Here is a 24049-nt window from a genome sequence, read left to right as displayed (position 1 = left end):
TGGGGGCTTACCATTGACCAGAAACTGATCTGGAGTAGCCATATAAATACCATGACTACAAGAACAGGCCAGAGGTTAGGAATCCTGTGGCGAGTAACTCACCTCCTAACTCCCCAAAGCCTGTCCACCATCTACAAGGCACAAGTCAGGAGTGTGATGGAATACTTGTCTGGATGGTTGCAGCTCCAACAACACTCAAGAAGCTCGACACCATCCAGGACAAAGCAGCCCACTTGATTAGCACCCCATCTACAAACATTCACTCCCTCCACCACCGACTCACAGTGGCAGCAGTATGTACCATCTACAAGATGCATTGCAGCAATGCACCAAGGCTCCTTCGACAGCACCTTCCAAGCCCACAACCTCTACCACCTAGAAGGACAAGGGCAGCAGTTGCTCGGGAACACCACCATCCTGACTTGGAACTATAGTGCCATTCCTTCACTGTCACTGGGTCAAAATCTTGGAACTCCTTTTTTTTTCAGATACAGCACTGAAACAGGCCCTTCGGCCCACCGAGTCTGTGCCGACCAACAACCACCCATTTATACTAACCCTGCAGTAATCCCATATTCCCTACCACCTACCTACACTAGGGGCAATTTACAATGGCCAATTTACCTATCACCCGCAAGTCTTTGGCTGTGGGAGGAAACCAGAGCACCCGGTGAAAACCCACGCGGTCACAGGGAGAACTTGCAAACTCCACACAGGCAGATACAGAATCGAACCCGGGTCCCTGGAGCTGTGAGGCTGCGGTGCTAACCACTGCGCCACTGTGCCACCCTTCTTAATAGAACTTTGGGCATACCTCCCCAACATGGACTACAGCAGTTCAAGAAGGGGGCTCACCACCACCTTCTCAAGGGCACTTAGGGATGGGCAATAAATATTGGACTAACCAACAATGGCCACATCCCATGAATGAATTTGAAAAAAAATTACATGAGGATGACCATTTTGAATAGGTGCTATTGTGTGAACCAGGAGCCAATGTATTTTTTTTTATTTAGAGATACAGCACTGAAACAGGCCCTTCGAGTCTGTGCCAACCAACAACCACCCATTTATACTAACCCTACAGTAATCTCATATTCCCTACCACCTACCTACACTAGGGGCAATTTACCACGGCCAATTTACCGATTACCTGCAAGTCTTTGGCTGTGGGAGGAAACCGGAGCACCCAGCGAAAACCCACGCGGTCACAGGGAGAACTTGCAAACTCCGCATAGGCAGTACCCAGAATCAAACCCGGGTCCCTGGAGCTGTGAGGCTGTGGTGCTAACCACTGCGCCACTGTGCCACCCAAGGTCAAGGTCATGAGTGATTGTGTGGAATTAGATGTGGGATAATTTATGGAGGATGGGAGTAGCCAAACCCAGAGATGATAAATGTGTGGAATAAGGGTTTCTGCAGCACATAGACTGGGGCGGAGGTTATGAAGGTGGGTGTAGACAAGTCCTGTTCGGGACAAGAGATATGATCAAAAACTCTGCTCAGGTCAAACAGTTCATAGGGTGAAACAGACTGTTGGTGACCTCTGAGACAATGAACAGGAAGGGGATTGGAACTGGTAGTGAGGTTATGGAGTGTGTGATGGAGGCCAAAGACACTAGGCTGAATTTTAAGGACATGGCCAATTAAGGACGGTGGCTCACCCCCAGGAGTTGCTGGCCCAACCACAGGGCAGACAACTCAGCAGTACCATCATTAATGGTGGCCATTGCTGAGGCTGCAGCTGCAGGCAGAGGGTGCCTGATTGGCCGGGTGCCCTCAAAGTGGAGTTGGGGGCTGCTGGGGCCATGGCTATCGGGAGAGGGGCATCGCTGAGCACCTGCAGCACCATTGCCGTGGAGTGCCCATAAAGGAGCCCCCCCAACCTCCCGGAGCTTGCTGGGAGGCCCCATGTGGTGGCTCCCCCTCCCGATGTGGACAAAATGCCTGCAGGGGTGGCAAATGGCCCTTAATTCGCCAGTTAAGTCACTCAATTGGCATGCTGGCAAGTGTCCAAGCAGCCAACTTTCCCACCACTGGCAAAATGACACGGCGGCAGATGTTGGGCACCCCCTCTTGACGCCTTCACGCACCATTTCGACTGCCTTCTTCCTTCCCAACCGTCCCCGAAAGGCCTGGAAAATGCTAGCCAATGATTTCAGTCTTCGCAATGTTTAGATGTATTTCACCTCATCCAGGATCAAATACAGATAAGCAGTCAGATAACATAAAGACATTGGAGGGCCAAGAAATAGAGCTGGGTTTTACATATGTTGAACCTTACCCCATATCTTTGGATGATATCAACAGGCAGACTGTGGATGAGGTAGTGGCCAAGGATGGATGATTGGGGGAGCAGGAGGACTCTAGAAGTAAGGCTCTAGGGATGGGAAGACAAGTCTGGTTTAGCCATACATCGATTTCCACTTACTGAATTTGATTAGCTCTCTAGTATTTTACACCTGCTCTTACTCCCAGTGTAATGTCCATATTGAGTGAGTTAGAGGGCAGAAGATAGAGGGACTGAGGCACAATTAAGACTGTGATGCTGGAGGCCAGAGAGGGAAAGTAATTTGGGGTGGAGGTTTGAAGGAGGCTGAAATGGGTGTGGACTGCATGGAAAATAGCTGTACTGTTTGTCTCAGTGACATTAGGCTGAATTTTGTGCAGGAGGCAGGGATCCTGGCACCAGGCAGAAAGAGCAATGGAACCCCAGAGCAATCCTCCGGTCTTTTGGGGCGAAGGTTCTCGGAGGCGAGATCCCTGTCCCTTCAAAGACTTTATAGGGAGGGGGATCCTGCCTCTAAGAGTTGCTGGCCAAACACAGGGCTGACAGGAGCGGTGGCCACTCCCACTACTGCAGAGGCCTCAGACCCAGGCCCAGTGCTGGAACACCGGAGAAGAGGTAGGTGAGACAGGGTCGCCAGGGCCAGTTTGGAAGGCCCCAGTGAGGGGTTGGTGGTCGTTCAGTCCATGGGAGAGAGGGGGGGGGGCGGGTCCCAGACGGTACAGTTGTTACCAAGTGGGCGGGGGAGTCCTCTGTGGACCACAAATTGCGCACGGAGGGACATCCCCCCCAAACCTGCTGTGAGGGCACCTTGTTCTTCAAGGCGTCCTCCCATGCGGCAGAGGCCCCCTGCCACTGGTAAGATCCCAGCAGCGGCAGAAAGAGGCCCTTAATTGGCCTCTGGGCAGGAAGATCGTCGTCAGTCTATCCCGTCCCCGGGAAAACTGGAACTTGTAATCCCGGAATTGGGTTTTGTGGCGGGTGGTTCTGTGCTGATTCTCCAGCAGCACCTCCCACCATGAAACCCGCCTTCCGGCCGAGTACAAGATCTGGCCCACCAAAACACAGTCTAACAAAAGCAGAATAGGAAGTTAGGTGGGAGAACAGGAAGGAGATTGTGATGGATGAAGGAGTAGGCCAATTCCCTTAGCAATCGGGGAAAGGACAGCAATTTGTTTTTATGTGACATGGTACACTTGCCAATTATCAGTAATTCATCAATTAGGGAAAGGGATATAGGAGACAAGATGGGAGGGGTGAGATAGGGACAGGATGAAGGCAGATAAGGGATTGCTTTCATGCATTGCTGGGAGTTGTTGGGTGCAGAATATATTTTCTTGTTGAGCAGGAAGAATCACAGAGCTGTTTCCAAGATGCCCTCTTGGACAGGGAAACTGGGAAAAAAGGGAGAAATCAAATTATACCATTAAATTCATTTTATTCAATTTATTATATCAAGAATTAAGAAATTCTGTTTATTATATCCAGGAAACCACCACTACTACTTCCATCAGTTATTTGATTGTATTAAGGATGCAAGTACATGTTTTGATTTACATTCAAGATTTTTTTTAGTATCAATATGTTCTAACAATGAGCAGAATTTTAAAGTGATTGACTAAGATTACACTGATACAACACTTAATTGAAGTTTATGGTTCAAAAAAAAACAGAAAAGAAAAACTTGCATTTATATAACACTTTTCACAATTACCAGATGTCTCAAAGCAATTTACAACCAATGAAGTACTTTTGAAGTGCTGTCACTGTGGCAATGTAGGAACCACAATTGCCAATTTGCACACAGCAAACTCCCACAAACAGCAATGTGATAATGAACAGATAATCTGTTTTTGTGATGTTGATTGAGGGAATAAATATTAGTCAGGACCCTGCTCTTCTTCGAAATAATGCCATTAGATCTTTTACATCCACCCGAGCAGGCAGATGGAGCCTCGGTTTAACATCTCATCCAAAACACAGCACCTCTGACCCTGCAGCATTCCCTCAGTGCTGCATTGGAGTGTTAGCTTTGATTTTAGTGCTCAGACCCTGGAGCAGGACTTGAACCTTGTGACTCAGAGGTAAGAGTGCTACCAACTGAGCCACGGCTTACACTGCCACATAAGCACAGGACACAAAAATAAGATTACTGTAGATGCATCAACTTTGGGTCTGTTGTGGATTTGAGCCTGTTTGGTTGTGTCATCACTTTATTACACAAGCTATTAATAAGTTCACATAAAAAATTATCTTCCTGTAGTATCGTGCATTCACCAGTGTTGATCTATGTTGCCAAGTACTGGAGAAATTAAATACGTTTTTCCCCAATTTATCCATTCCGATCAGGATCTATATGAGCTGGAGGAAGTGCCAACATTTTCATGTAAATTGCATAGTGCTTGGAACTTAGATAGACTCCAAAGATAGCTTGAAGGATTAACACAAAGCTCAGTTTCCTCATAACTGGCTGACAAACAGCAATCCAGAATCGTATAATATTTCCCTTTTGTGGCATTGGGGCTGTATTATACCTAGACCAAAGAGAGTAAAATGCAGTTAGAAAATAAATACTATTTTGAGTACGTGTATGTATAACTTTGATTTAAAGATGCAGAATACCTCAGTCTGACGAACTGATTTTTTTTTTAGTCTTTAGTTCTGCAGATGCTATAGAGCAACAATGTCCAATCTTTTGCAACTGAGGGCCAGATACATAACAAAACCAATGAGTTGCTGCATATGATAACTCGAATGCCAGCCCCCGTACACAAAAATTAAAAGACTCCGGTATATACTGTTACGACCGAGGCGGGAGCAGTATATTGTCTTTTCTTGTTCCACAGGTCACAACACATATTGAAATGTTTGACCGTATCAGTACCTGAGTAATCATATACTCTTTATCCTCGAATAAAATACTCCAGCCAGGTTTCTTTAATAAACAACAAAACAAGACATAACCAGTAACGAAGCACAGCATTAACAGAGTGAAATATGAAAGTTCCCTTTTACCTTCGCCCCTCACACACTGGTTAACCAAAAAATAGAGATTTTCTCTTTAGAGCTTTATTACAAAATAGAAAATAATACAAAATGGCGTCCCAAATACTCGCAGACAGCTGTCACTGGGATCTTTCTCTGGAACAATTCATTCAGGCGGCGTCAAGGATTTATCCGACAGATTTTTCCAATGTCTCGGGAGAAATGCGGCAACAGAGGTTTCAAGCAGACCTTTCAGGACGAATGTAGCATCAATTTCTCTATTTCTTACACTCGTTTCTAAGAGCTTCTCAAAAAGATGGACAAACTGGCAGTCTTTTCAAAGAGATAGTACAGGCGGAGTTGGGGTTTTGCCCTTCAGGTTGATTTTTAAAACTCCAACTGACTGTCCAAAGTGAAACAAAAAACAATTTCAAGAGTCAAGCCTCCTGCCCCTGATAAATCTAGACCTGTCACTTCTCTGTAAACATCTTCTCCAAGTCAAAAAAAACCCTGCTGGGTAATTAGGTGAGTTCCAGTAAGGGCTGTTTACAGACTAAATTCAAAAGACCTTTTGTTTGTTTTCTTTTTTAAAAAGAAAAAGTCCAGCACCTATGGAATCCTTTTTCAGTTTTCCCAAATAAAACACAAGTCTGCAAAATTTAACAAAAAATGGAAGTACTTACAATACAATTTAAGCAACTCTCCCCTGCCCCCCAAACCCGCAATTCATCTCTCGCTTTCCCAAGAGGTAACTTGTAGGCCAAATGTATCTGACGAGCTTCTCTGATCTAGCTTACGAAACTGTTCCTGTTCCTTGTGCTTGTATGCAAACACGTTACACTTCTGGATCTTGTCTAACTTTGTCCTGCAGTATCGGGCCCTTATATCATGACTCAATCTCGGGTTAAGTCCCAAGTCCCGACAACTCATGCACGATCTATCCTATCCTTCAACTTGGTAAGCTTTTGCTAATGTGTCTAGCATACTAATTGTTTGGTAAGGCTCGAGTTAATGCCTTCATAATAAGATCTTTCTGCAGTCTTATAAAGCAATATTTCAAACATCAAGCAACTTTATTTTACCGATGAACAAACACAGTTATGCAGTGAAATATTTGCAGTAAACAATTTTTTAGATAATTGCACAAATTGGGGAGATGTGGGTTGGGGGTGGGAAGTCCAACTCTAAAGCTAAATTTTAAAAAAAAACTTAAAAGAATCCATCAGTATATTTTAAGATTCCTACTTCTTCCTCTCATGAGATTTTGCAACTGCCCCCTCCTCCTCCTCCTCCTCCTATGAAACATAATTGGTCTTTGCATCCCAGAAGAGTAACCAGAGATTCCTGGATCTTGAATATCTGGCTTTTCAAATTCAAAAACCAACTGTCAGTCAAATGCAAACTCAATTATTCACACAGAACTGTTTACTTTACAAGGAGGATGGGAACTTTATGATGGACTAATTAGGTGTGGATGTGAGCGTACTGGTTTGTTGATTCTTCCTGTCATCAGCCAAGAAAGCTTACTCCAGACGATATACAGCTGTTAGAAGATTGGAAGGAATCTCATTTTTTGACACATTCAAACACACAGGGCTGAATCTTCTTGTCCCGCTGGGAGCAGAGGCGAGCGATAAAAATGGCGGCCGGCATGCTCACAGCGTGTGCTGCTGTAATCTTGCATCCGGCAGCTCATTAATGTATGCACAGCGGCCGCGCCCCCCCCCCCCCCCCCAATCTCAGGGCAGGGGCCGAATTAACGATGCCGCGATCGGCATCATCTGAGACTGGAGCAGGTGCTGGCATCATCTTTAAAAGGCTGCCAGCCCTGCATTCACTCTCTCCCTGACACTTCTGGGAGCAGCACTGTAGGAATGTGGAAGACATCACAAACTCAGCAAGAGGCCCCACTGATCAACGTTTGAATGATGGCTGAGGTCCGGCCAAGGGTGGCCCCGCTGTTCAGTGAAGCTTCCCCGCTGATTCTCCTCCAGGTGCAAAGGAAAGGCGGGAGGTCCTTTTCCCCAGCGAGGGCAAGAGGAGGTTCTCCCGCCTGACCAAGCAAGCCTAGATGGAGGTTGCAGAGGAGGTCAGGAGCGGTGAGGTCATCAGATGAGACTGGGTGCAGTGCCGTAAGAGGGGCAATGACCTCCTTCATTCAGCAATGGTAAGTGGCAAGTTTCCACATTGCTCAGTGTGATCTGGTTGTCTCCACACAGTATGCCACATGGGTACCATTGCCAGTTCAGAGACAGTGAGGTCAGGAAGGGTTGATGGCACGAGTGGCAGCATATGTGAAATAAGTCTCCCTCATTAGTATCTCAGAGCAAGTCAGACCTATGGGAGGGTTAGTCTATATGCCAGACCAAGCATCCTCCAGGCGTTGCTGACGCACCCATGTTGGTACAACCGTGACACTGGCGTTTGGCAATGTTCGCTAACTGCATCCTTGCTTTTTCAGGAGAAAAGGGCCCATAATAAGGATTCGGTCAGGACCGGAGGTGGAGTGCCCGAATTCAGGCTGCTGTCACAGGCAATGCATCTAGCTGGCACACAAGGAGTACTTGCCATTTTGGACATGGAGCTTGGAATCTCAGTTGATGAGAGTGATTATTGCAAAACACAATGATTCAAAATTTCATCTCCAATGCTGTCCTCATTGTGACATGCGTACCTTAACACCTAAATGTCCGTTCTTCTCATTGTATCTTTCAGGGCGATGCTCACCAGGGACCCAGGGAATGACGACTACCTCCGAGGATGAGCTAAACTTAAAGGATGCACTATCCCATGATTCTCCTACACCTTCCACCAGTGCAGATACTCTCACCTGGGTGGGTATCCGATCGGCAGTAGAATCAGGCTCACAAGCTGCTGAGAGCACAATACACGCGCCCGAGCAACTGGCTGAGGCCGGGACAGCCAAGGCCTCGAACAGTCAGAGGACTGTGGGTGTCCAGGCCTATGCTGAGCCTTTGGTGTCAGCAGCACAGGGCATGCTGGAGTTGCAGGGAGAGGTAAGGCAACATCAGGCGGAGATGCCAGAGGCCATGCGCAGCTTTGAGCTGACAGTGGGGGAGTCCATCCATACCATGAGTGCTACCATGTCTCAAGCACTTGAGCGGATGGCTTCATCCATTGAGAGGTTGGCGACTCAAAAGAGAGCCACATTCCACAGATGCTCAATCACCTGCAAACTATCACCTTGCACATGATTACAGAGGCAGAAAACTTGAGACGAAATGCATGATGGTGTTTTGTGCTGAGGAACGTGTGGAACTTCAGGGATTGCGGAACTGCTCAGTTATCAGTCATTGCCTTGCCTCCCTTGCTTGCTGCTCACCACGTCAGCCCTCCATTACTGCTTTCTGTGCTCCCATGAGTGGTTCTTCTTGAGTGGCCGCTGTGTCCTCATGGTCGGAGGATGTGTCCTGCTCCTGTATCTCTTCATCCTGAAAGACCTCCACCCTCTGGACCATGATGTTGTGCAGAACGCAGCAGACTACAATGATGTGCCCAAACCTGTCTGGCGTGTACCGCAGGGCTCCACCAGATCTACTGAGACAGCAGAAGCGCATCTTCAGCATACCGATGGTCTGCTCGATAGTAGCTTGGGTGGAGCCATGGCAGCCGTAGGAGCACTCTACTGCTTCGTTGCTGGGGTTCCTCACCGGCATCATAAGCCATGTCATTAAGGGGTAGCCCTTATTGCCAAGAATCCACCCCTGAAGCTGAGCAGGGGGAGTGAACAGCAACGGCACCTGGAACTGCCGCAGCATGAACGAGTTATGGCAGCTGCCTGGGAAGCAGGCACATACCTGCAGAAAGCACTTCCTGTGGTCATACAAGAGTTGAACATTGATGGAATGAAAGCCCTTTCCGTTTATGTATGTGACTGGTTGTTCCATGGGAGCCGGGATGGCCAAGAGTGCAGTCGATGACACCCTGAATCTGTGGGTATCCCGCAATGGCCTCAAATCCCACGGCCCTCTCAGCCTGACTTTCAGGGTCCACCCTGAAGCAAACATAGTTGCTGGCTCTCCTGTACAAAGCATCAGTGATCTCTTTTATGCAGCGGTGCATTGTGGATTGAGATACCCCACACAGGTCACCGGTGAATTTCTGGAATGATCCAGAGGCGTAGAAGTTTAGGGCCACAGTAACTGAGGGCCGCAGGCATAGGGTGACCACCAAAGCCCACTGGTTGCAGGCCATTATTCATTAGTGCGCATAACTGCATGACGACTTCTCTGGTCATCTCTGACACTGGCATTCAGATATCTGCAGGTATGTCATTCAAGGTCTATAGATTCGCTGGTGTGTATGGGCAACTCTGCGCCTTGGTGGAGGCTGCTGCTCACGTCTGGGAGGTTCCTCATGGGCCGTACCTGCCCGCCTCTGGTGCCACATGACAGCAAGGGGATCCAGGAAGACAGGGTGGATCATACCCATCTATGTGCTCCTCCTAACTTTGGGTTCCTTCACAAGGTCAATTTCACCTATCTGGGCAGAGATTTGTGTTAATTCCTGCTTCAGCAGTGTTCCAGCACGAGCTGTATGGTATCGCATGAAGTTGTGCGAATAAACTTTAAATAAGTGCGAAGCAATCATTGCAGTTGCCTGCACTAGACGACCGACAACTGCAACCTATACAGTTTCCCAGTTGCCACCCCCGCGCCCCCCCCCCCCAACAAACAGTTTATCCACTTGCAGAGTTCACCCCTTCCATCCGCCTTGCCAACAGAGCAATGCAGAGTTCACCCCTTCCACCCCCCTTACCAATACATGATTAATGAATGCAGAGTTCCGAACCCCCCCGCCCCATCATTTCTGACTACTTAAATTTAATGCAAATGTCCAAGTTCGCTGCAAATACGAAGAGCAGGGTATTACCTACCAACCTTTGCAGGCACTAAGGACTCTTGCCTCGGTGGCGCCAGCTTTTCAAGGATGGGAACGTGAAGGCATGCGAGTCTCACACGCCTGAAGATTGGAAACGGTTGGTAGGATCGTGGAGAATTCCATTAAAATGTATGCAAACAGGTCATTTCAATATTTAAAGCATGGTCCCACTGCGAAGCTTCCCTGCCACCGGGAAGATCGTGCCGGCAATCCCAGCATTGGGTTCCATGGCGGGCTGCAGTGGCTCCAATCTCACGGCCCACCCTCCACTTGCCCCCCCCCCCCCCCCCCCACTTGTTTAGCTACAATAAATTTGTACAATAAAGTATTCATAGTGAGTATATTTTTCTTCACTGAATGACAAATTTTTATCCGCATTATAGAAAATCAATTTTGACATTGGACACAGCTTTTCCCATCAGCAGCCACCACCACGATCAAAAAGTAAATCACAAAAACAGTACATCATGTTTGAGGAATCACTATAGAATCAAAACAATTCTGAGTGGTAAGATGGCTTTATAGTGGTACAACAGAATAATCCTCACCGTGTTGCAAGGCCAGCATTTATAGGTAAGGCCAAGAGAACGGGATATAGGCCTCCTGCTAGAGAAGCCACTAATCCTCCTCGAATTAGGACACATGTGGGACAGTTGAGATCGCCTAAACAAAGAAAGGCAGCAGCTTTTTTTACTTTGAGAACTTCTGGTTTTATAACTTTATTAACAATTTCAAACAGCTGCCCAGTTGATAAAGGTGGCATATAAACATCTTCAAAACCTATTGCTACCTTTTTTGTCACGAATGCAAAAGCAAAATACAGCAGATGCTGGAAATCTGAAACAAAAACAAAAAATGCTGGAAATACTCAGCAGATCAGGTAGTAACTGTGGAGAAAAAAAAAGACTTTACGTTTCAGGTCTGTGACCTTTCATCAGAACGGCCATCTCAATTTCTCTGCGCCTCTCACTCGCTCTAACCTATCTCCCTGTGAGCTTGCAACACACTGTTCTTTCAGGTCCAATCCTAACAGCATCAAACCTGCTGACATCGTTGTCTGGTCTACCGACCTCTACCTAGCAGAGGCCGAACACCAACTCTGACACTTCCTCCTACTTCTCCCTGGACCACAACCCCACTACTGAACATCAAGCCATTGTTTATTTAAGGACTGTCACTGATCTCATCTCCTCTGGAGATCCTCCGTCCACAGCCTCCAACCTCATAGTTCCCCAACCCTGTAAAGCCTACTTCCACCTCGTTCTCTTTCCTTCCCCTTCCCAAATCTCCATTTATAAAGCTAATTATGACTCATTTGTTCAAATAAAGCACATAATACCACAGTGCACAGACTGTTATACTAAAAATAGGAATGTAACTACTGTTCTTTTGGGCCTGGGCAGCTGTAGTATAAACAAAGCTTTTGTAATATCTTTAAGAAATCCTTTACTAACCTGAAAGCAAAGGCTTTGACACAACAGCATTATACCCTGCTATAGTTGAAAGGAACGGAAGGACTCCCATGGGCAAACTGGAAGTAAAACGAGCCTGTGCAATATTGAGTATTCTTCGAAAGAAACTGTTGGCTATTAAACCAGCAAATGCCGAATTTATCCCAAGGTAGATCGGTCCATATGAAAAAATCTTTCTGTGGGGAGGAAAAGAATAAATCTAGTTTTCATTACAAATCTCAACTAACAGAAGCTAATGTGCAGAACATCTCACATCAGCTGTTACTTAATCTCTAATGTTCATGAAACTTGAGGTACACGGGGAGGAACTACCTCGTATCACTTATTGTGGCAATATTTTGAAATACAACTTGTGGAAAGGAATATATAGTTTTTAGATGAGAAAGTAGGCTATTTACAGACATGGGGAGCAACTAATAGTGGATATGTGATGATAGAGTTAACAGGAGCTGGTACTACACTGTCATGAACATTTATTAAAACTGCTCCAGGAAAAGGATAGTAAAGGGGCAAAAGAGAGAGCGAAGTAGTACACTAAGTTACTAAGCCTGAGGTTTACTGCCTACTGGAGATATAGTTTTAGAATAAGGGGTCACCCATGTAAGATGGAGATGAGGAGGAATTTCTTCTCTGAGGGTCGTGAATCTTTCAAATTCTCTATCCCAGAGAGCTGTGGAGGTTGAGACATTGAATATATTCAAGGCTGAGACAGACAAATTTTTGAACTATAGGGGAGTCAAGGGTAATGGGGAACAGGCAGGAAGGTGGAGTTGAGGCAAAGATCAGATCAGCCATTATCTTATTGAATGGTGGAGCAGGCTCAAGGGGCTGTACGGCCAACTCCTGCTCCTATGTCTTCTGAGAATTGCATTGACTGCTCAAACTCACTTTTTATGGGACCTTTATGGTGCAAGTTAATATCTAACCCACAAAATCACCCAGTTTCTGTGCTAGATTTTAACAATCATTTAGACTACTACTATGGATGGAAGTAGCAGGTCTAGTTGTGCATTATCCCCAGTGGCATCTACAAGACATTGGGTGAGAGTGACTGTATCACATTCAGTATTGATTCTATTGCCACACCTATTATAGGATTCCCAGATTATATTGAGTTGAAGTCAACAATTACTACATTATTTTTATCAAATGTATTCCTATTCTCATACAGTAGGAAACTCCTATCTTGCTTCCCAACTAGTGGCTTATTCAAGTCAAACTATTTTATTTCTCTGTGAATACTGAACTTCCAAGTTCATACAAAAGCTCTTTTTTTTTTTTTGCATCCTTCAGAAATATTTTATTGTCCTGCTTATTTTGAGGTAATTTCCATATTCTGGGGTGAACCATGTTTCTGCAATTCCGGTAACAATTTCCTGCTAATATACAAGACTAAATCAAACATTTATTCCAAATATTAATACCATTCAATTTTTTCCCCTTAGATTGCTGAGTTGCTTTGATTGTTTTATTTTGCTGCATTTAAACCCACTTTGCAAATCTATATCTAGTCTTGGCTCCTCCTGTCTCTTAATAGTCTCAAACACTGAATTTTCAATATTGTGTATTTCTCATTAGAAGTTTGCAGTCATAAGAATATATGCTGTCGAAAAAAAAACTTGGCCAGTGTACATTTGTTTCATAAAGTCTGAAGAGTGCAGAGTAAAACGTGAGCAAGGACTTTAGTCCCTAGCTTTACGCAACTGAATTCATAACCTAACCGAAATAGAATGCTTGAGACAGAGAAGGAAAAACTGGTGCCTAAAAGAATGTCAATCAGAGTTTAAGATTTTATTTTCTTTGGCCTACATTCAGATTTCTTAAGCGGCTATGGTGTTGTTAATACAAGCAGGAAAAAACCAAGGCAACGGGGAGGGAAGATGGATAGGAACCTTCCAAAATTTGATAAGCAAAAGGAGGAGTAGAACAAGGGAGTTCCATCAGGTAAAGCTTCAATACTTTTTTCAACAAAAGCCACCCTATTCCGTTCCAGCGTTTAATTTAAAGAAAAGAACTGTTTGGTGCAATCACAGAATATATGGCATGTTGCATCTCACAAATAAAAAGTGACTTAGAAGAGTGAATTTGTAAGTCAAATTATTCAGATGAACTACAATTTAAAGGAGAATGGGCTTGTAGGCAGTACAAGTTTGTAATTTTTCAGTATTGGGAGACTGAAGCATCTCTCCAAATTGCAGAGGTGGATCCAATATTATAAATTTAATGAAACATTTTAAAAAGGAAACAATTTTGGGGTGCCAACTGTATGTAAAAGTTATCAGAGCAACGATCTGGGACAGAAGCTTCATTACCCTTAGAATTTACAGCTTGGGATACCTTTTCTATCATATTTCCACCGAAAGCAACATGACAACCTGCTTCAGGAATGGGTTAGGATAAGTACTTTTAAATTGTAAATGTGGATACTTTGGCTTTTGCCAGAACTAGGATGGCTTTGCAGCCTCCTCTGGGCATATGTTAATAGCCTGGTTTGTCCCCATCCTCGGAAGGAGCTTTTGTGAGCTGAATTAGTCCCTAAATATTATAGATATGAAACGGTGTGCAGGTTGCAAGCTGAGTGTGGAGATTCGAGTTTTGTGAGTGGCGAGTTCGGTGAAGGGGGAAGGAGGTGCTCCATTTTCCTACTTTTTTAACCCTCCAGTATTTGATTCTTGCTTTGGTGCAGTGGAAGGAGCTGGTTGGAGAATACCTGATAAGCTATTCTACTTATAAATAAATAGTCTGTAAAGTCAAGGTTTGGCAGGGCAGCTCTGCCGAGTGGAATGTACAGCCTGTGGTATGTGTCCTAAACAAATACATCTGCAGGAAGTGTCACTGGCTGCAGAAGCTGGAGCTCTGTGTTTTGGAAGTCGAGCGACGGCTGGAGTCACTGTTGTGCATCCTCAAGGCGGAAGACTACATGGACAGCAAGTTCAGGGAGCTGGTCACACCACAGGTTAGTATATCATGCAGGCAGATAGGGAATCGGTGACTGCTAGGCAGTCTAAGACAACCAGGCAGGTAGTGCAGGAGTCCCCCGATATGCTCTCACTTGCTAATCAGTTTTCCATTTTGGACACCGGTGAGGTGATGGTACAGAAACGATTCACAAGAATGGTTCCAGGGATGAGGAATTTCAGTTATGAAGACAGATTGGAGAAGTTAGGACTGTTTTTCTTGGAGAAGAGAAGGCTGAGAGGTGATTTGATTGAGGTATTCAAAATCATGAGGGGTCTGGACAGAGTAGATAGAGAGAAACTGTTCCCACTAGTCAAAGGATTGAGAACGAGAGGGCACAGATTTAAAGTGTTTGGTAAAAGAAGCAAAAGTGACATGAGGAAAACTTTTTCACGCAGCGCGTGGTTAAGGGCTGACATGCACTGCCTGAGAACCTGGTGGAGGCAGGTTCAATTGAAGCATTCAAAAGGGAATTAGACAGTTATATGAAAAGAAAGAATGTGCAGGGTTATGGGGAGAAACATAGAAAATAGCAGTAGGCCATTCGGCCCTTCGAGCCTGCTCCACCATTCATTATGATCATGGCTGATCATCCAACTCAGTAGCCTGTTCCCGCTTTCGCCCCATACCCTTTGATCCCTTTAGACCCAAGAGCTATATCTAACTCCTTCTTGAAAACAAACAATGTTTTGGCCTCAACTGCTTTCTGCGGTAGCGAATTCCACAGGCTCACCACTCTCTGGGTGAAGAAATTTCTCCTCATCCCAGTCCTGAAAGGTTTACCCCGTATCCTTAGACTATAACCCCAGGTTCTGGACTCCCCCACCATTGGGAACATCCTTCTTGCATCTACCCTGTCAAGTCTGTTAGAATTTTATAGGTTTCTAGGAGATCCCCCCTCACTCTTCTGAACTCCAGCGAATATAATCCTAACTGACTCAATCTCTCCTCATACGTCAGTCCCACCATCCCAGGAACCAGTCTGGTAAACCTTTGCTGCACTCCCTCGATAGCAAGAACATCCTTCTTCAGATAAGGAGACCAAAACTGCACACAATATTCCAGGTGTGGCTTCAGCAAGGCCCTGTATAATTGCAGCAAGACATCCCTGCTCCTGTACTCGAATCCTCTCGCTATGAAGGCCAACATACCATTTGCCTTTTTTACCGCCTGTTGCACCTGCATGCTTACCTTCACCGACTGGTGTACGGGAACACCCAGGTCTCGCTGCATATTCCCCTCTCTGTTTATAGCCGTTCAGATAATAATCTGCCTTCCTGTTTTTGCTACCAAAGTGGATAACCTCACATTTATCCACATTATACCCACCCACCCAGTTTTGTCTCATCTGCAAATTTGGAGATATTACATTTAGTTCCCTCATCTAAATAATTAATATATACTGTGAATAGCTGGGGTCCTAGCACCGATCCCTGTGGTACCCCACTAGTCACTGCCTGCCATTCTGAAAAAGGCCCATTTATCCCTACTCTGTTTCCTGTCCGCCAACCAATTTTCTATCCATCGCAATACACTACCCCCAATCCCATGCGTTTTAATTTTACATGCTAATCTCTTATGTGGGACTTTGTCGAAAGCCTTCTGAAAGTCCAAATAAACCACATCCACTGGCTCCCCCTCATCAACTCCACTAGTTACATCCTCGAAGAATTCTAGTAGATTTGCCAAGCGTGATTTCCCTTTCTTAAATCCATGCTGACTCTGCCCAATTCTATCACTGTTCTCCAAATGCTCTGTTATAAAATCTTTGATAATGGACGCTAGAATTTTACCCACTACCGACATCAGGCTGACTGGTCTATAATTCCCTGCTTTCTCTCTACCTCCCTTTTTAAATCGTGGGATTACATTAGCTACCCTCCAATCTGTAGGAACTGTTCCAGAGTGTATAGAATCTTGGAAGATGACCACCAATGCATCCACTATTTCTAGTGCCACTTCCTTAAGTACTCTGGGATGCATACCATCAGGCCCTTGGGATTTATCGGCCTTCAATCCCATCAATCTCCCCAACACCATTTCTCCACTAATACTGATTTCTTTCAGTTCCTCTCTCACTAAGCCCTGCATTCCCCAACATTTCTGGTATGATATTTGTGTCCTCCTTTGTGAAGACGGAACCAAAGTATGCATTTAGTTGGTCAGCCATTTCTTTATTCCCCATCATAAATTCCCCTGTTTCTGACTGTAAGGGACCTACATTTGTCTTCACCAATCTTTTTCTCTTCACATACCTATAAAAAGTTTGTGTCAGTTTTTATGTTCCCTGCAAGCTAGCTCTCGTACTCTATTTTCCCCTTCTTACTCAATCCCTTGGTCCTCCTTTGCTGAATTCTAAACTGCTCCCAATCCTCAGGTCTGTTGTTTTTTTGGCAAATTTATATGCCTCTTCCTTGGATCTAATGCTATCTCTAATTTCCCTTGTAAGCCCTGGTTGGCCACCTTTCCAGTTTTACTTTTGCGCCAGACAGGAATAAACAATTGTTGCAGTTCATCCATGCCCTCTTTGAATATTTACCATTGCCTATCCACCATCATCCCTTTAACTAACATTCCCCAATCCGTCATGGCCAACTCGCGCCTCATACCTTCGTAGTTTCCTTTACTAAGTTTCAGGACCCTTGTCTCAGAATCAACTACGTCACTCTCCATCTTGATGAAGAATTCTATCATATTATGGAGAAGGCAGGGGAATGGAACTGAGGGCATTGCTCTTTCAGAGAGCCAGTGTGGACATGATGGGTCAAATGGCCTCCTTCTGTGATTCTGAGATAGCAGAGAATCCAATTTTCTCCAGGCTTTCTGAAAGTTGCATCTCGCTCAAGATGAATTGACATGTTTGTTGAATGGAAGCTGTATGTACATTTTCTGGAAGCCATAGACAATAATAAAATTACAGCAGAGTACCTTGCCTTCCCCCATTGCAGGAGAAACCATAACCCAGGCAATAACCCTCTAAACTGCACAAGTACACAGCAAATAGAAGTTAGAGGGAGCATTGATCCCAGGGATTTAAAAAAAAAAATTAAACCGTCCCTAAGTTGAGAATGAAAGGAAAGGGGATACTGACATGCCAGCTCTTTGACCTCCAGCAGAGCCCTGGCAATTAATTTCCGAATGTCATCAGTCTTAACTTCCAACTGCTGTAGCTCACACACTTAAATAAATCCTTGAACAGGTTTTTCATTTGTTAGAAGATTCTAGTAGGCAACCATCATGTTGGTGCTAGCTCTTCAATTAGAGATATCCAATGGAGTCTTGTTCCCCTGAAAATTTTTATATTCCTTTTCAAATACTTCTGGTCCCTTTTAAATAATAGTTTGCTTCAATAACCATGTTGCTGTTGTTAATTATGTTCTAATGACCCTCTGAATATATTTTTCTCTTTTCCCCTTCCATTCTTCTAGCGATTATCCCGATTCTATGCCCCCGTTAATGATTTGTCGGCTAGTTGAAACAGTTCTTCACTATTTATCTATGTGGTCCTTTTTATAATCCTGGAAACCTCTATTACAATAAAAACAGTCATTGTTAATTGTTGAGTGTGATGGGGATCCAAGTCTGCTAGGTATTTTATGCAAGGTTAAGATAATTGAACTTGTAGGTTGAGAATTTCATAGGAAAGAATGACTGCATTCACATGGGGCCTTTCACACTCTCAGGATGTCTCAAGTGCTTTTGATCCAATGAAGAAATTTGAAGTGGATTTGCTGTTGAAATGGGGGCAGCTAATTTGTGCACAGCACGGTCCCATAAACAGCAAATGTGATAATGACCAGATAATATGTTTGTATTTATGGTTGGGAGACAAATATTGTTCAGGACATCAGGAGAACTCCCCTGCTCTTTGAAATAGAGCCAAGGGATTGTTTACATCCACCTGAGAAATACCAGGCCTCGGGTTAATGTTTCAACTGAAAGATGGCACCTCTGGCAGTGCAGTACTCCCTCAGGACTGCACTGGAGTGGGAATGAACCCACAACCTCTGACTCAACAACAACAATTTATATTTATATAGTGCCTTTAACATAATAAAACATCCCAAGGCACTTTACAGGAGCAATATAGAACAAAGTATGCCACCAATCCACAAAAGGAAATATTAGGTCAGATGTCCAAAAGCTTAGTCAAAAAGGTAAGTTTTAAGGAATGTCTTAAAGGAGGAAAGAGAGGCGGAGAGGTGCAGGGAGGATATTCCAGAGCTTGGGGTCTAGGCAACTGAAGGCGCGGTCATCAATGGTGGAGCGATTAACATCAGGGATGCACAAGAGTCCAGAATTAGAGGAGCACAGATATCTTGGAGGGTTGTGGGGCTGGAGGAAATTAGAAAGAGAGGGAGGGGAGAGGCCATGGAGGGATTTGAGAACAAGGATGAGAATTTTAAAATCAAGACATTGCTTGATTGGGAGCCAATGTAGGTCAGCAAGCACAGGAATGATAGGTGAACGGGACTTGATGCTAGTTAAGACACAGGCAGCAGAGTTTGGATAACTTACTGTTATGACCAGGTGAGACAGGGGTCTAGGGTTCCCTCTCAGCCTTCACCTGGTCTTACCATAAGAAGGTTTAATTTTAAACACACTGCGTTTTAGCTCCCCCTTGGTGAATCTTTGTTCACCGCTTTCCAATTGTAAGGCGAAGAAACCAGCCAAACAGGTTTTCTTAGGTTTAAAGAAGAAAAGTTGAAATTTATTAAACTTAAAACTCTAATTCGGTTAACGCCTACGGATACACGACGCGTCCATGCTAGCATACATACGCGATAAAAACACATGCAGATAGAGAAAGAAAAGAGAAGAAATAAAGTGGAAAAGTTTGAGGCAATATCTGAAGATGGTTTTGGTTACTGTTCTTCAAGCTTGCTGTAGAGTCCTTGATTGTAGGTAGATCTTGCTTTTCGTTGGGGCCCAGTATTCTTGAACCTTGTTTGATGTAGGAGAATTTTTTGCGGTTCATGTGTCTTCAGTGGATTTGGAGTTCTGTGAGAGTTAGGAGCAGACAGGGGAGATCTTCCCATACCAGGAGCAAACAGTCCCTCTTCTCTCAAACTGTCTGTACATTTAAAAAAAAAACTCAAATAAAAGCAAAATGCTGCAGATCATTTACCAATTAGGCATGCTATAGCCTGCCGAACTGAACACCGAGTTCAATAATTTCAGAGCACGACAGGCACCCCCCCACCCACCGTTTTTAATTTTCAGTTTTTTTTTCTTTTTTCTTATTTTATTTTAGTTTGTTCCATCATTCATTTCTTTGTTTACCATGTGCCTGCTCGCTGTTTCGTTTCATGTTTGTGCTTTCGGCCAGGGCTGTTCATTTTTCTGTCAATTAACACCCTCTCTAATGCTTTGTCTTCCAGCACAACATTAACATAGTGTTTGCCTTTGCTCCATGACCTTCTGGTCAGTTATTCTCTGACCCTGTCCTATCAACACCTTCCCTTTTGTTATCTCATGCCCCACTCCCACATTTTTTTTATTTAAAACCTATTACATTTTTAACCTTTGCCAGTTCTGATGAAAGGTCACGGATCTGAAATGTTAACTCTGCTTCTCTCTCTCCACAGATGCTGCCAGACCTGCTGAGTATTTCCAGCATTTCTTGATGTATTTCAAAAAACTCAGGCTGCCCAGCAGGTTAGTCATGTGACTAGCTGGTCTGACCATGTCTGTTTGTGGATTCGACCATCTTAGCAGTCATCCTGGAATGTGAGTTTCCTCACCTTCAATGTCTGGTGATCAAAGTCCGTTGTGGGTTGAATGCGTCAGGGAACGGTCCTTTGTCTCCACAAGCATGTCTGTTAGTATGTAAATGTTTTTCCAGCCACAGCTGATCTGTTTAACAAGTCATTTCCTTGCACCAGCAACAGTTTAAAATCAATGTTCATATATGACAGAATTAATATGCCTCATTCTTGGCAGGTGGGGATCTGCATGACATTACAGAGAGTAGAACATGGGAAACCAGCTAGGAGTGCATTGGAATAGTCAAAGCTAGAGGTAACAAAGGCATGAACGGTGTGTTATGACCAGGTGAGAAAGGGGTCCAAGGGTTCCCTCTCAGCCTTTGCCTGGTTTAACCGTAACAGGGTTTAATTTTTAAAAACTGTGTTTTTAGCTCCCCCTCAGGTGAATCCTTGTTCACTGCTTTCCAATTGTAAGGCCAAGAAATCAAACAGGTTTTCTTAGATTTAAAGATGAAATGTGAAAGTTTATTAACCTTAAACTCTAATTCGGTTAACAACTACGCTAGCATGCATACACTATAAACATACACGCAGACAGAGACAGAAAAAGTACAAAGAATAAAGGGGAAATATCTGAGGCAATAGCTGGGTTGTAATTACAGTCCTTTGAGTTCAATATGGAGTCTTTGGTTGCCGGTAATTCTTGCTGTTCATTGGGGCGCAGTGCATGCTTTAACTTGTTTCAATGTAGGAGTCTTTTCTCTTGAGGTTTCAGCAACTTCAGTGGGTCCGGAGGTTTGTGAGAAAGCGAGAGATCGCCAGCCAGGAGAGAGGCTCTGTTGTTCCAGGTTCAGTTGCAATCTGTCTTCAAACTGTCATGTGTCTAGTTCAAAAAAAGCCTTGGCCAGCAGGTTAGTCATGTGATCAGCTGGTTTAACCACTCCTGCGTTTGTGGATTCTCCACCTCAGCAGACACTGGATTGCAAGCTTTCTTACACCTTCAATGTCTGATAATAAACTCCATTTGGGTTAATTTGACCAGGGAGTAGTTGATTTGTCTCTCCAAGCACTGTCTCTTAGTATGCAAATCCCTCCAGCCAAATGTCTGGTGATCTCTTTAAACAAGTCATCTCTTCACTCCAGCCACAGTTTACAAATTAATGTTCATATGATGAAATTAATATGCCTCATTCTTAGCAGAATGGTTTCTTGACAGGTGGTTTCAGCAGATGAGCTGAAACAGGGGCTAAATTGGGCAATGGTACGGAGATGGAAATAAGCAGTCTTAGTGATGGCACAAATAGGCCGGAAGCTCATCTCGGGGTCAAATGTGACACCAAGGTTGTGAACAGACTGGCTTAATCTCAGATTGTTGCCAAGTGAGATTGCCACCAACTCAACCAGGGATAACATTGATGGGACCAGAACAAGAAAAAGTTTAAATAAAAATTGAATACCTCTGTGAATCAAGATGCTATTTCCCCATTTCTTGGACGAGGAATTGAGGCAATAGAATAAGATATCTATCCATATCCCTGGCTAGATCTTCAATGCTCCAAAAGAAAGAAAGGTGTTTGGGAGGAAGTTGATATAATTCCTCCTGGCAGAAAAAGGCAAGCAACTTTCATTTTTCTTTCATCTCCATTTTTCTCTAAGATATGGTCCACTGTCAATGGTGTAATTGGTACATTGCCCAAGAGACTATTAATCCTCAGTGTGTCTCAACTGAGAGTGTAGCAAGCTATCTGACTTCTAAAAATTACAGCCAAGTCAAATTCTACCCTCTCCTTACATCTACATACATGTATTTCAGTAGGGACTGCTATATAATGATCAACAATAGGAACCCTTGTCTGATTCTTTTCCCACCCCCACCATAACCTTACTGGTCCGCACACAATGGTGGTTCCCTTAATTCAACAGACTGGGTATGATGGCTAAAATGCTTGAACTGTGGTGCAGTGCACTTTTCTGAGGCCAGTTTTTAATAATTGAGTCCCCCACTATTAAGGGACACTACAGAAAATAAATTAGCGACCATTTTGGAGACATAGCATCTTCGACAACTAATTGACTTGATTCCTACCTACTACCTGTAAATTGGCAACTGTAAATAGTTAGGCTAATTTTCTGATTGTGAGCATTTGTTTTGAAATTGTCTGTCACGGGATAAATACGTGTTTTAAACACTTGCTTCATTTGAGGCTTTTATTAACATAACTTGCTTAGCTAAATTTCATTTAGTTTAAGTAGATGTGAACTGAAAGTTCTATATTTAATTTTTTTAGCAACACTATTTTGAAATGTACCACCATTTCCACGATTAGCGATTGCATCGTACATTCACATTGTTCAATAAATAATTGTGTATGGATGTGGATTAGCCACTTACCTGTCTAATTCTGGAAGCCGTTGAAACCGTTCGAGGAGCATTTCCATCATATTTGGGTTGGGAATACTAGGTTGTAGGTCTCGTGTAAATAACGTATTATCCGCCATGCTCGATACCTACAACAATTTGACTTAAAATTAGGTAATTTAAAATATCTTGTTGCAATAAATTATCAAGTCAGAAGTAGCATCAAAATATGGATGTGGAAAGGATGTTTCCTCTTGTGTAAGATTCTAGAACTAGGGATCACTGTTTAAAAATAAGGGGTCGCCCATTTAAGAAAGAGATGAGGAGAAATATTTCCTCTCAGAGGGTCATGAGTCTTTGGAACTCTCTTCCTCCAAAGGTGGTGGAAGCAGAGTCTTTGAATGTTTTTAAGGCAGAGGTATATAGATTATTGATAAGCAAGGGCGTTAAAGGTTATTAGGGGTAGGCAGGCATGTGGAGTTGAGGTTACAATCAGTTCAGTCACAATCTTATTGAATGGCGGAGTAGGCTCGAGGGGCCTACTCCTACTCTGTATGTTCGTATATTACCACGAAACCTAACGTATACACAAAATTTCTATAAATAAACCGTATAGGATAGTAACATCAGTAGATCTAACTTTGATACGTTCAGTTCGCAAAGGAGAAGTGCTGTGACAACCATCAACAAATCAGTGAAAGTACATTAAATAAAAACAGAAAATGATAGAAATACTCTATAAGTCTGGTCATATCCGTGGCGTCGCAAGTGTGAAAGTCTTTCATAAAATGACTTAGAAATATACCTGAGCTTGATCCTCGAAGCTTAACTGCGAACAAGTATAATAGCTGCCGAGTAGATTATTGTAAAGAAAATGCGGGGTGAATATCAAACTTTTATCTTCTCATATTAGGTCAATAGCCTGGACGCAGACATATTGATCATCTGACCAAATTCCTTTCCTCTTTCACCCCACTTCCCAGCGGTGCGATGACTGAGGAATCCCCGCCCCCTTTCTCAGCTCCAATTGGTCGGTTGTGCGTCCTTGGGCGGCTCCTCACTTCCGTGTGGTGATCCTGGACGTCAATCAAACGTGGCGCGCGCCTCTTCCGTTATTGAGCGAAAACTGCAGCCGTTGTGCAAGGACTGGGTAAAAATCGGGGCTAAGGGGAGGAGGGTGGAAGGTTTGGGGAGAGATTAAATCGCCCTGTGCAGGGTTCAGCAGATTTGTATAAACAGTATTATCTTCCGCTAGGACGTGTGTTTTAGCTTATCCAAGCTTTATTTATGTTTAAGTTGCGAACAGAAATTCCAATTGAGTAGATGAACCCGGCAGGTGTCGCAGTGCCTCAGTGTTTGGCCCTTTAACCTGTGTCCC

The 24049-nt window shown here is 44.0% G+C and overlaps 2 protein-coding genes across 4 annotated transcripts in view; one reads left to right on the top strand and one right to left on the bottom strand.

The window, feature by feature from the left end:
• Positions 1-3705: 3705 nt before the first annotated feature.
• On the bottom strand, positions 3706-23673 carry tmem126a (transmembrane protein 126A). Its single transcript, XM_068033936.1, has 5 exons — positions 23477-23673; positions 22705-22820; positions 11629-11822; positions 10723-10837; positions 3706-4821 (listed from the first exon to the last, which is right to left on the bottom strand). The coding sequence occupies exons 2-5, from the start codon at positions 22809-22811 to the stop codon at positions 4620-4622; spliced, it is 618 nt and encodes a 205-aa protein (XP_067890037.1). The 5' UTR covers positions 22812-22820; positions 23477-23673; the 3' UTR covers positions 3706-4619.
• Positions 20154-24049, top strand: part of dlg2 (discs, large homolog 2 (Drosophila)) — a 1345388-nt gene continuing 1341492 nt past the window's right edge. Inside the window, exons 1-2 of one of the 3 annotated variants that reach the window (XM_068033932.1) lie at positions 20154-20334; positions 23655-23821. The gene's annotated coding sequence lies outside the window, so the exon portion shown is untranslated. Of the gene's footprint in view, positions 20335-23070; positions 23822-24049 lie in introns of those variants that run through there. The other 2 variants (XM_068033931.1, XM_068033933.1) reach the window with 2 other exon arrangements.

Source organism: Heterodontus francisci, chromosome 6 (genome assembly GCF_036365525.1).
Source record: "Heterodontus francisci isolate sHetFra1 chromosome 6, sHetFra1.hap1, whole genome shotgun sequence".
NCBI lineage: Eukaryota > Metazoa > Chordata > Chondrichthyes > Heterodontiformes > Heterodontidae > Heterodontus > Heterodontus francisci.
The sequence above is the reverse complement of the archived record's forward strand: the minus strand, read 5'-3'. Positions and strand labels throughout refer to the sequence as shown.

Excerpts from the sequence above, each read along its gene's own strand:
- tmem126a (XM_068033936.1), bottom strand. The coding sequence starts at position 22,811 with ATGGCGGATAATACGTTATTTACACGAGACCTACAACCTAGTATTCCC. Across the intron at positions 11,823-22,704 it reads CGGCTTCCAGAATTAGACAG|AAAGATTTTTTCATATGGAC; the intron begins GTAAGTGGCTAA and ends TCCTCCCCACAG. Across the intron at positions 4,822-10,722 it reads AATGCTGGCCTTGCAACACG|GTATAATACAGCCCCAATGC; the intron begins GTGAGGATTATT and ends TCTTTGGTCTAG.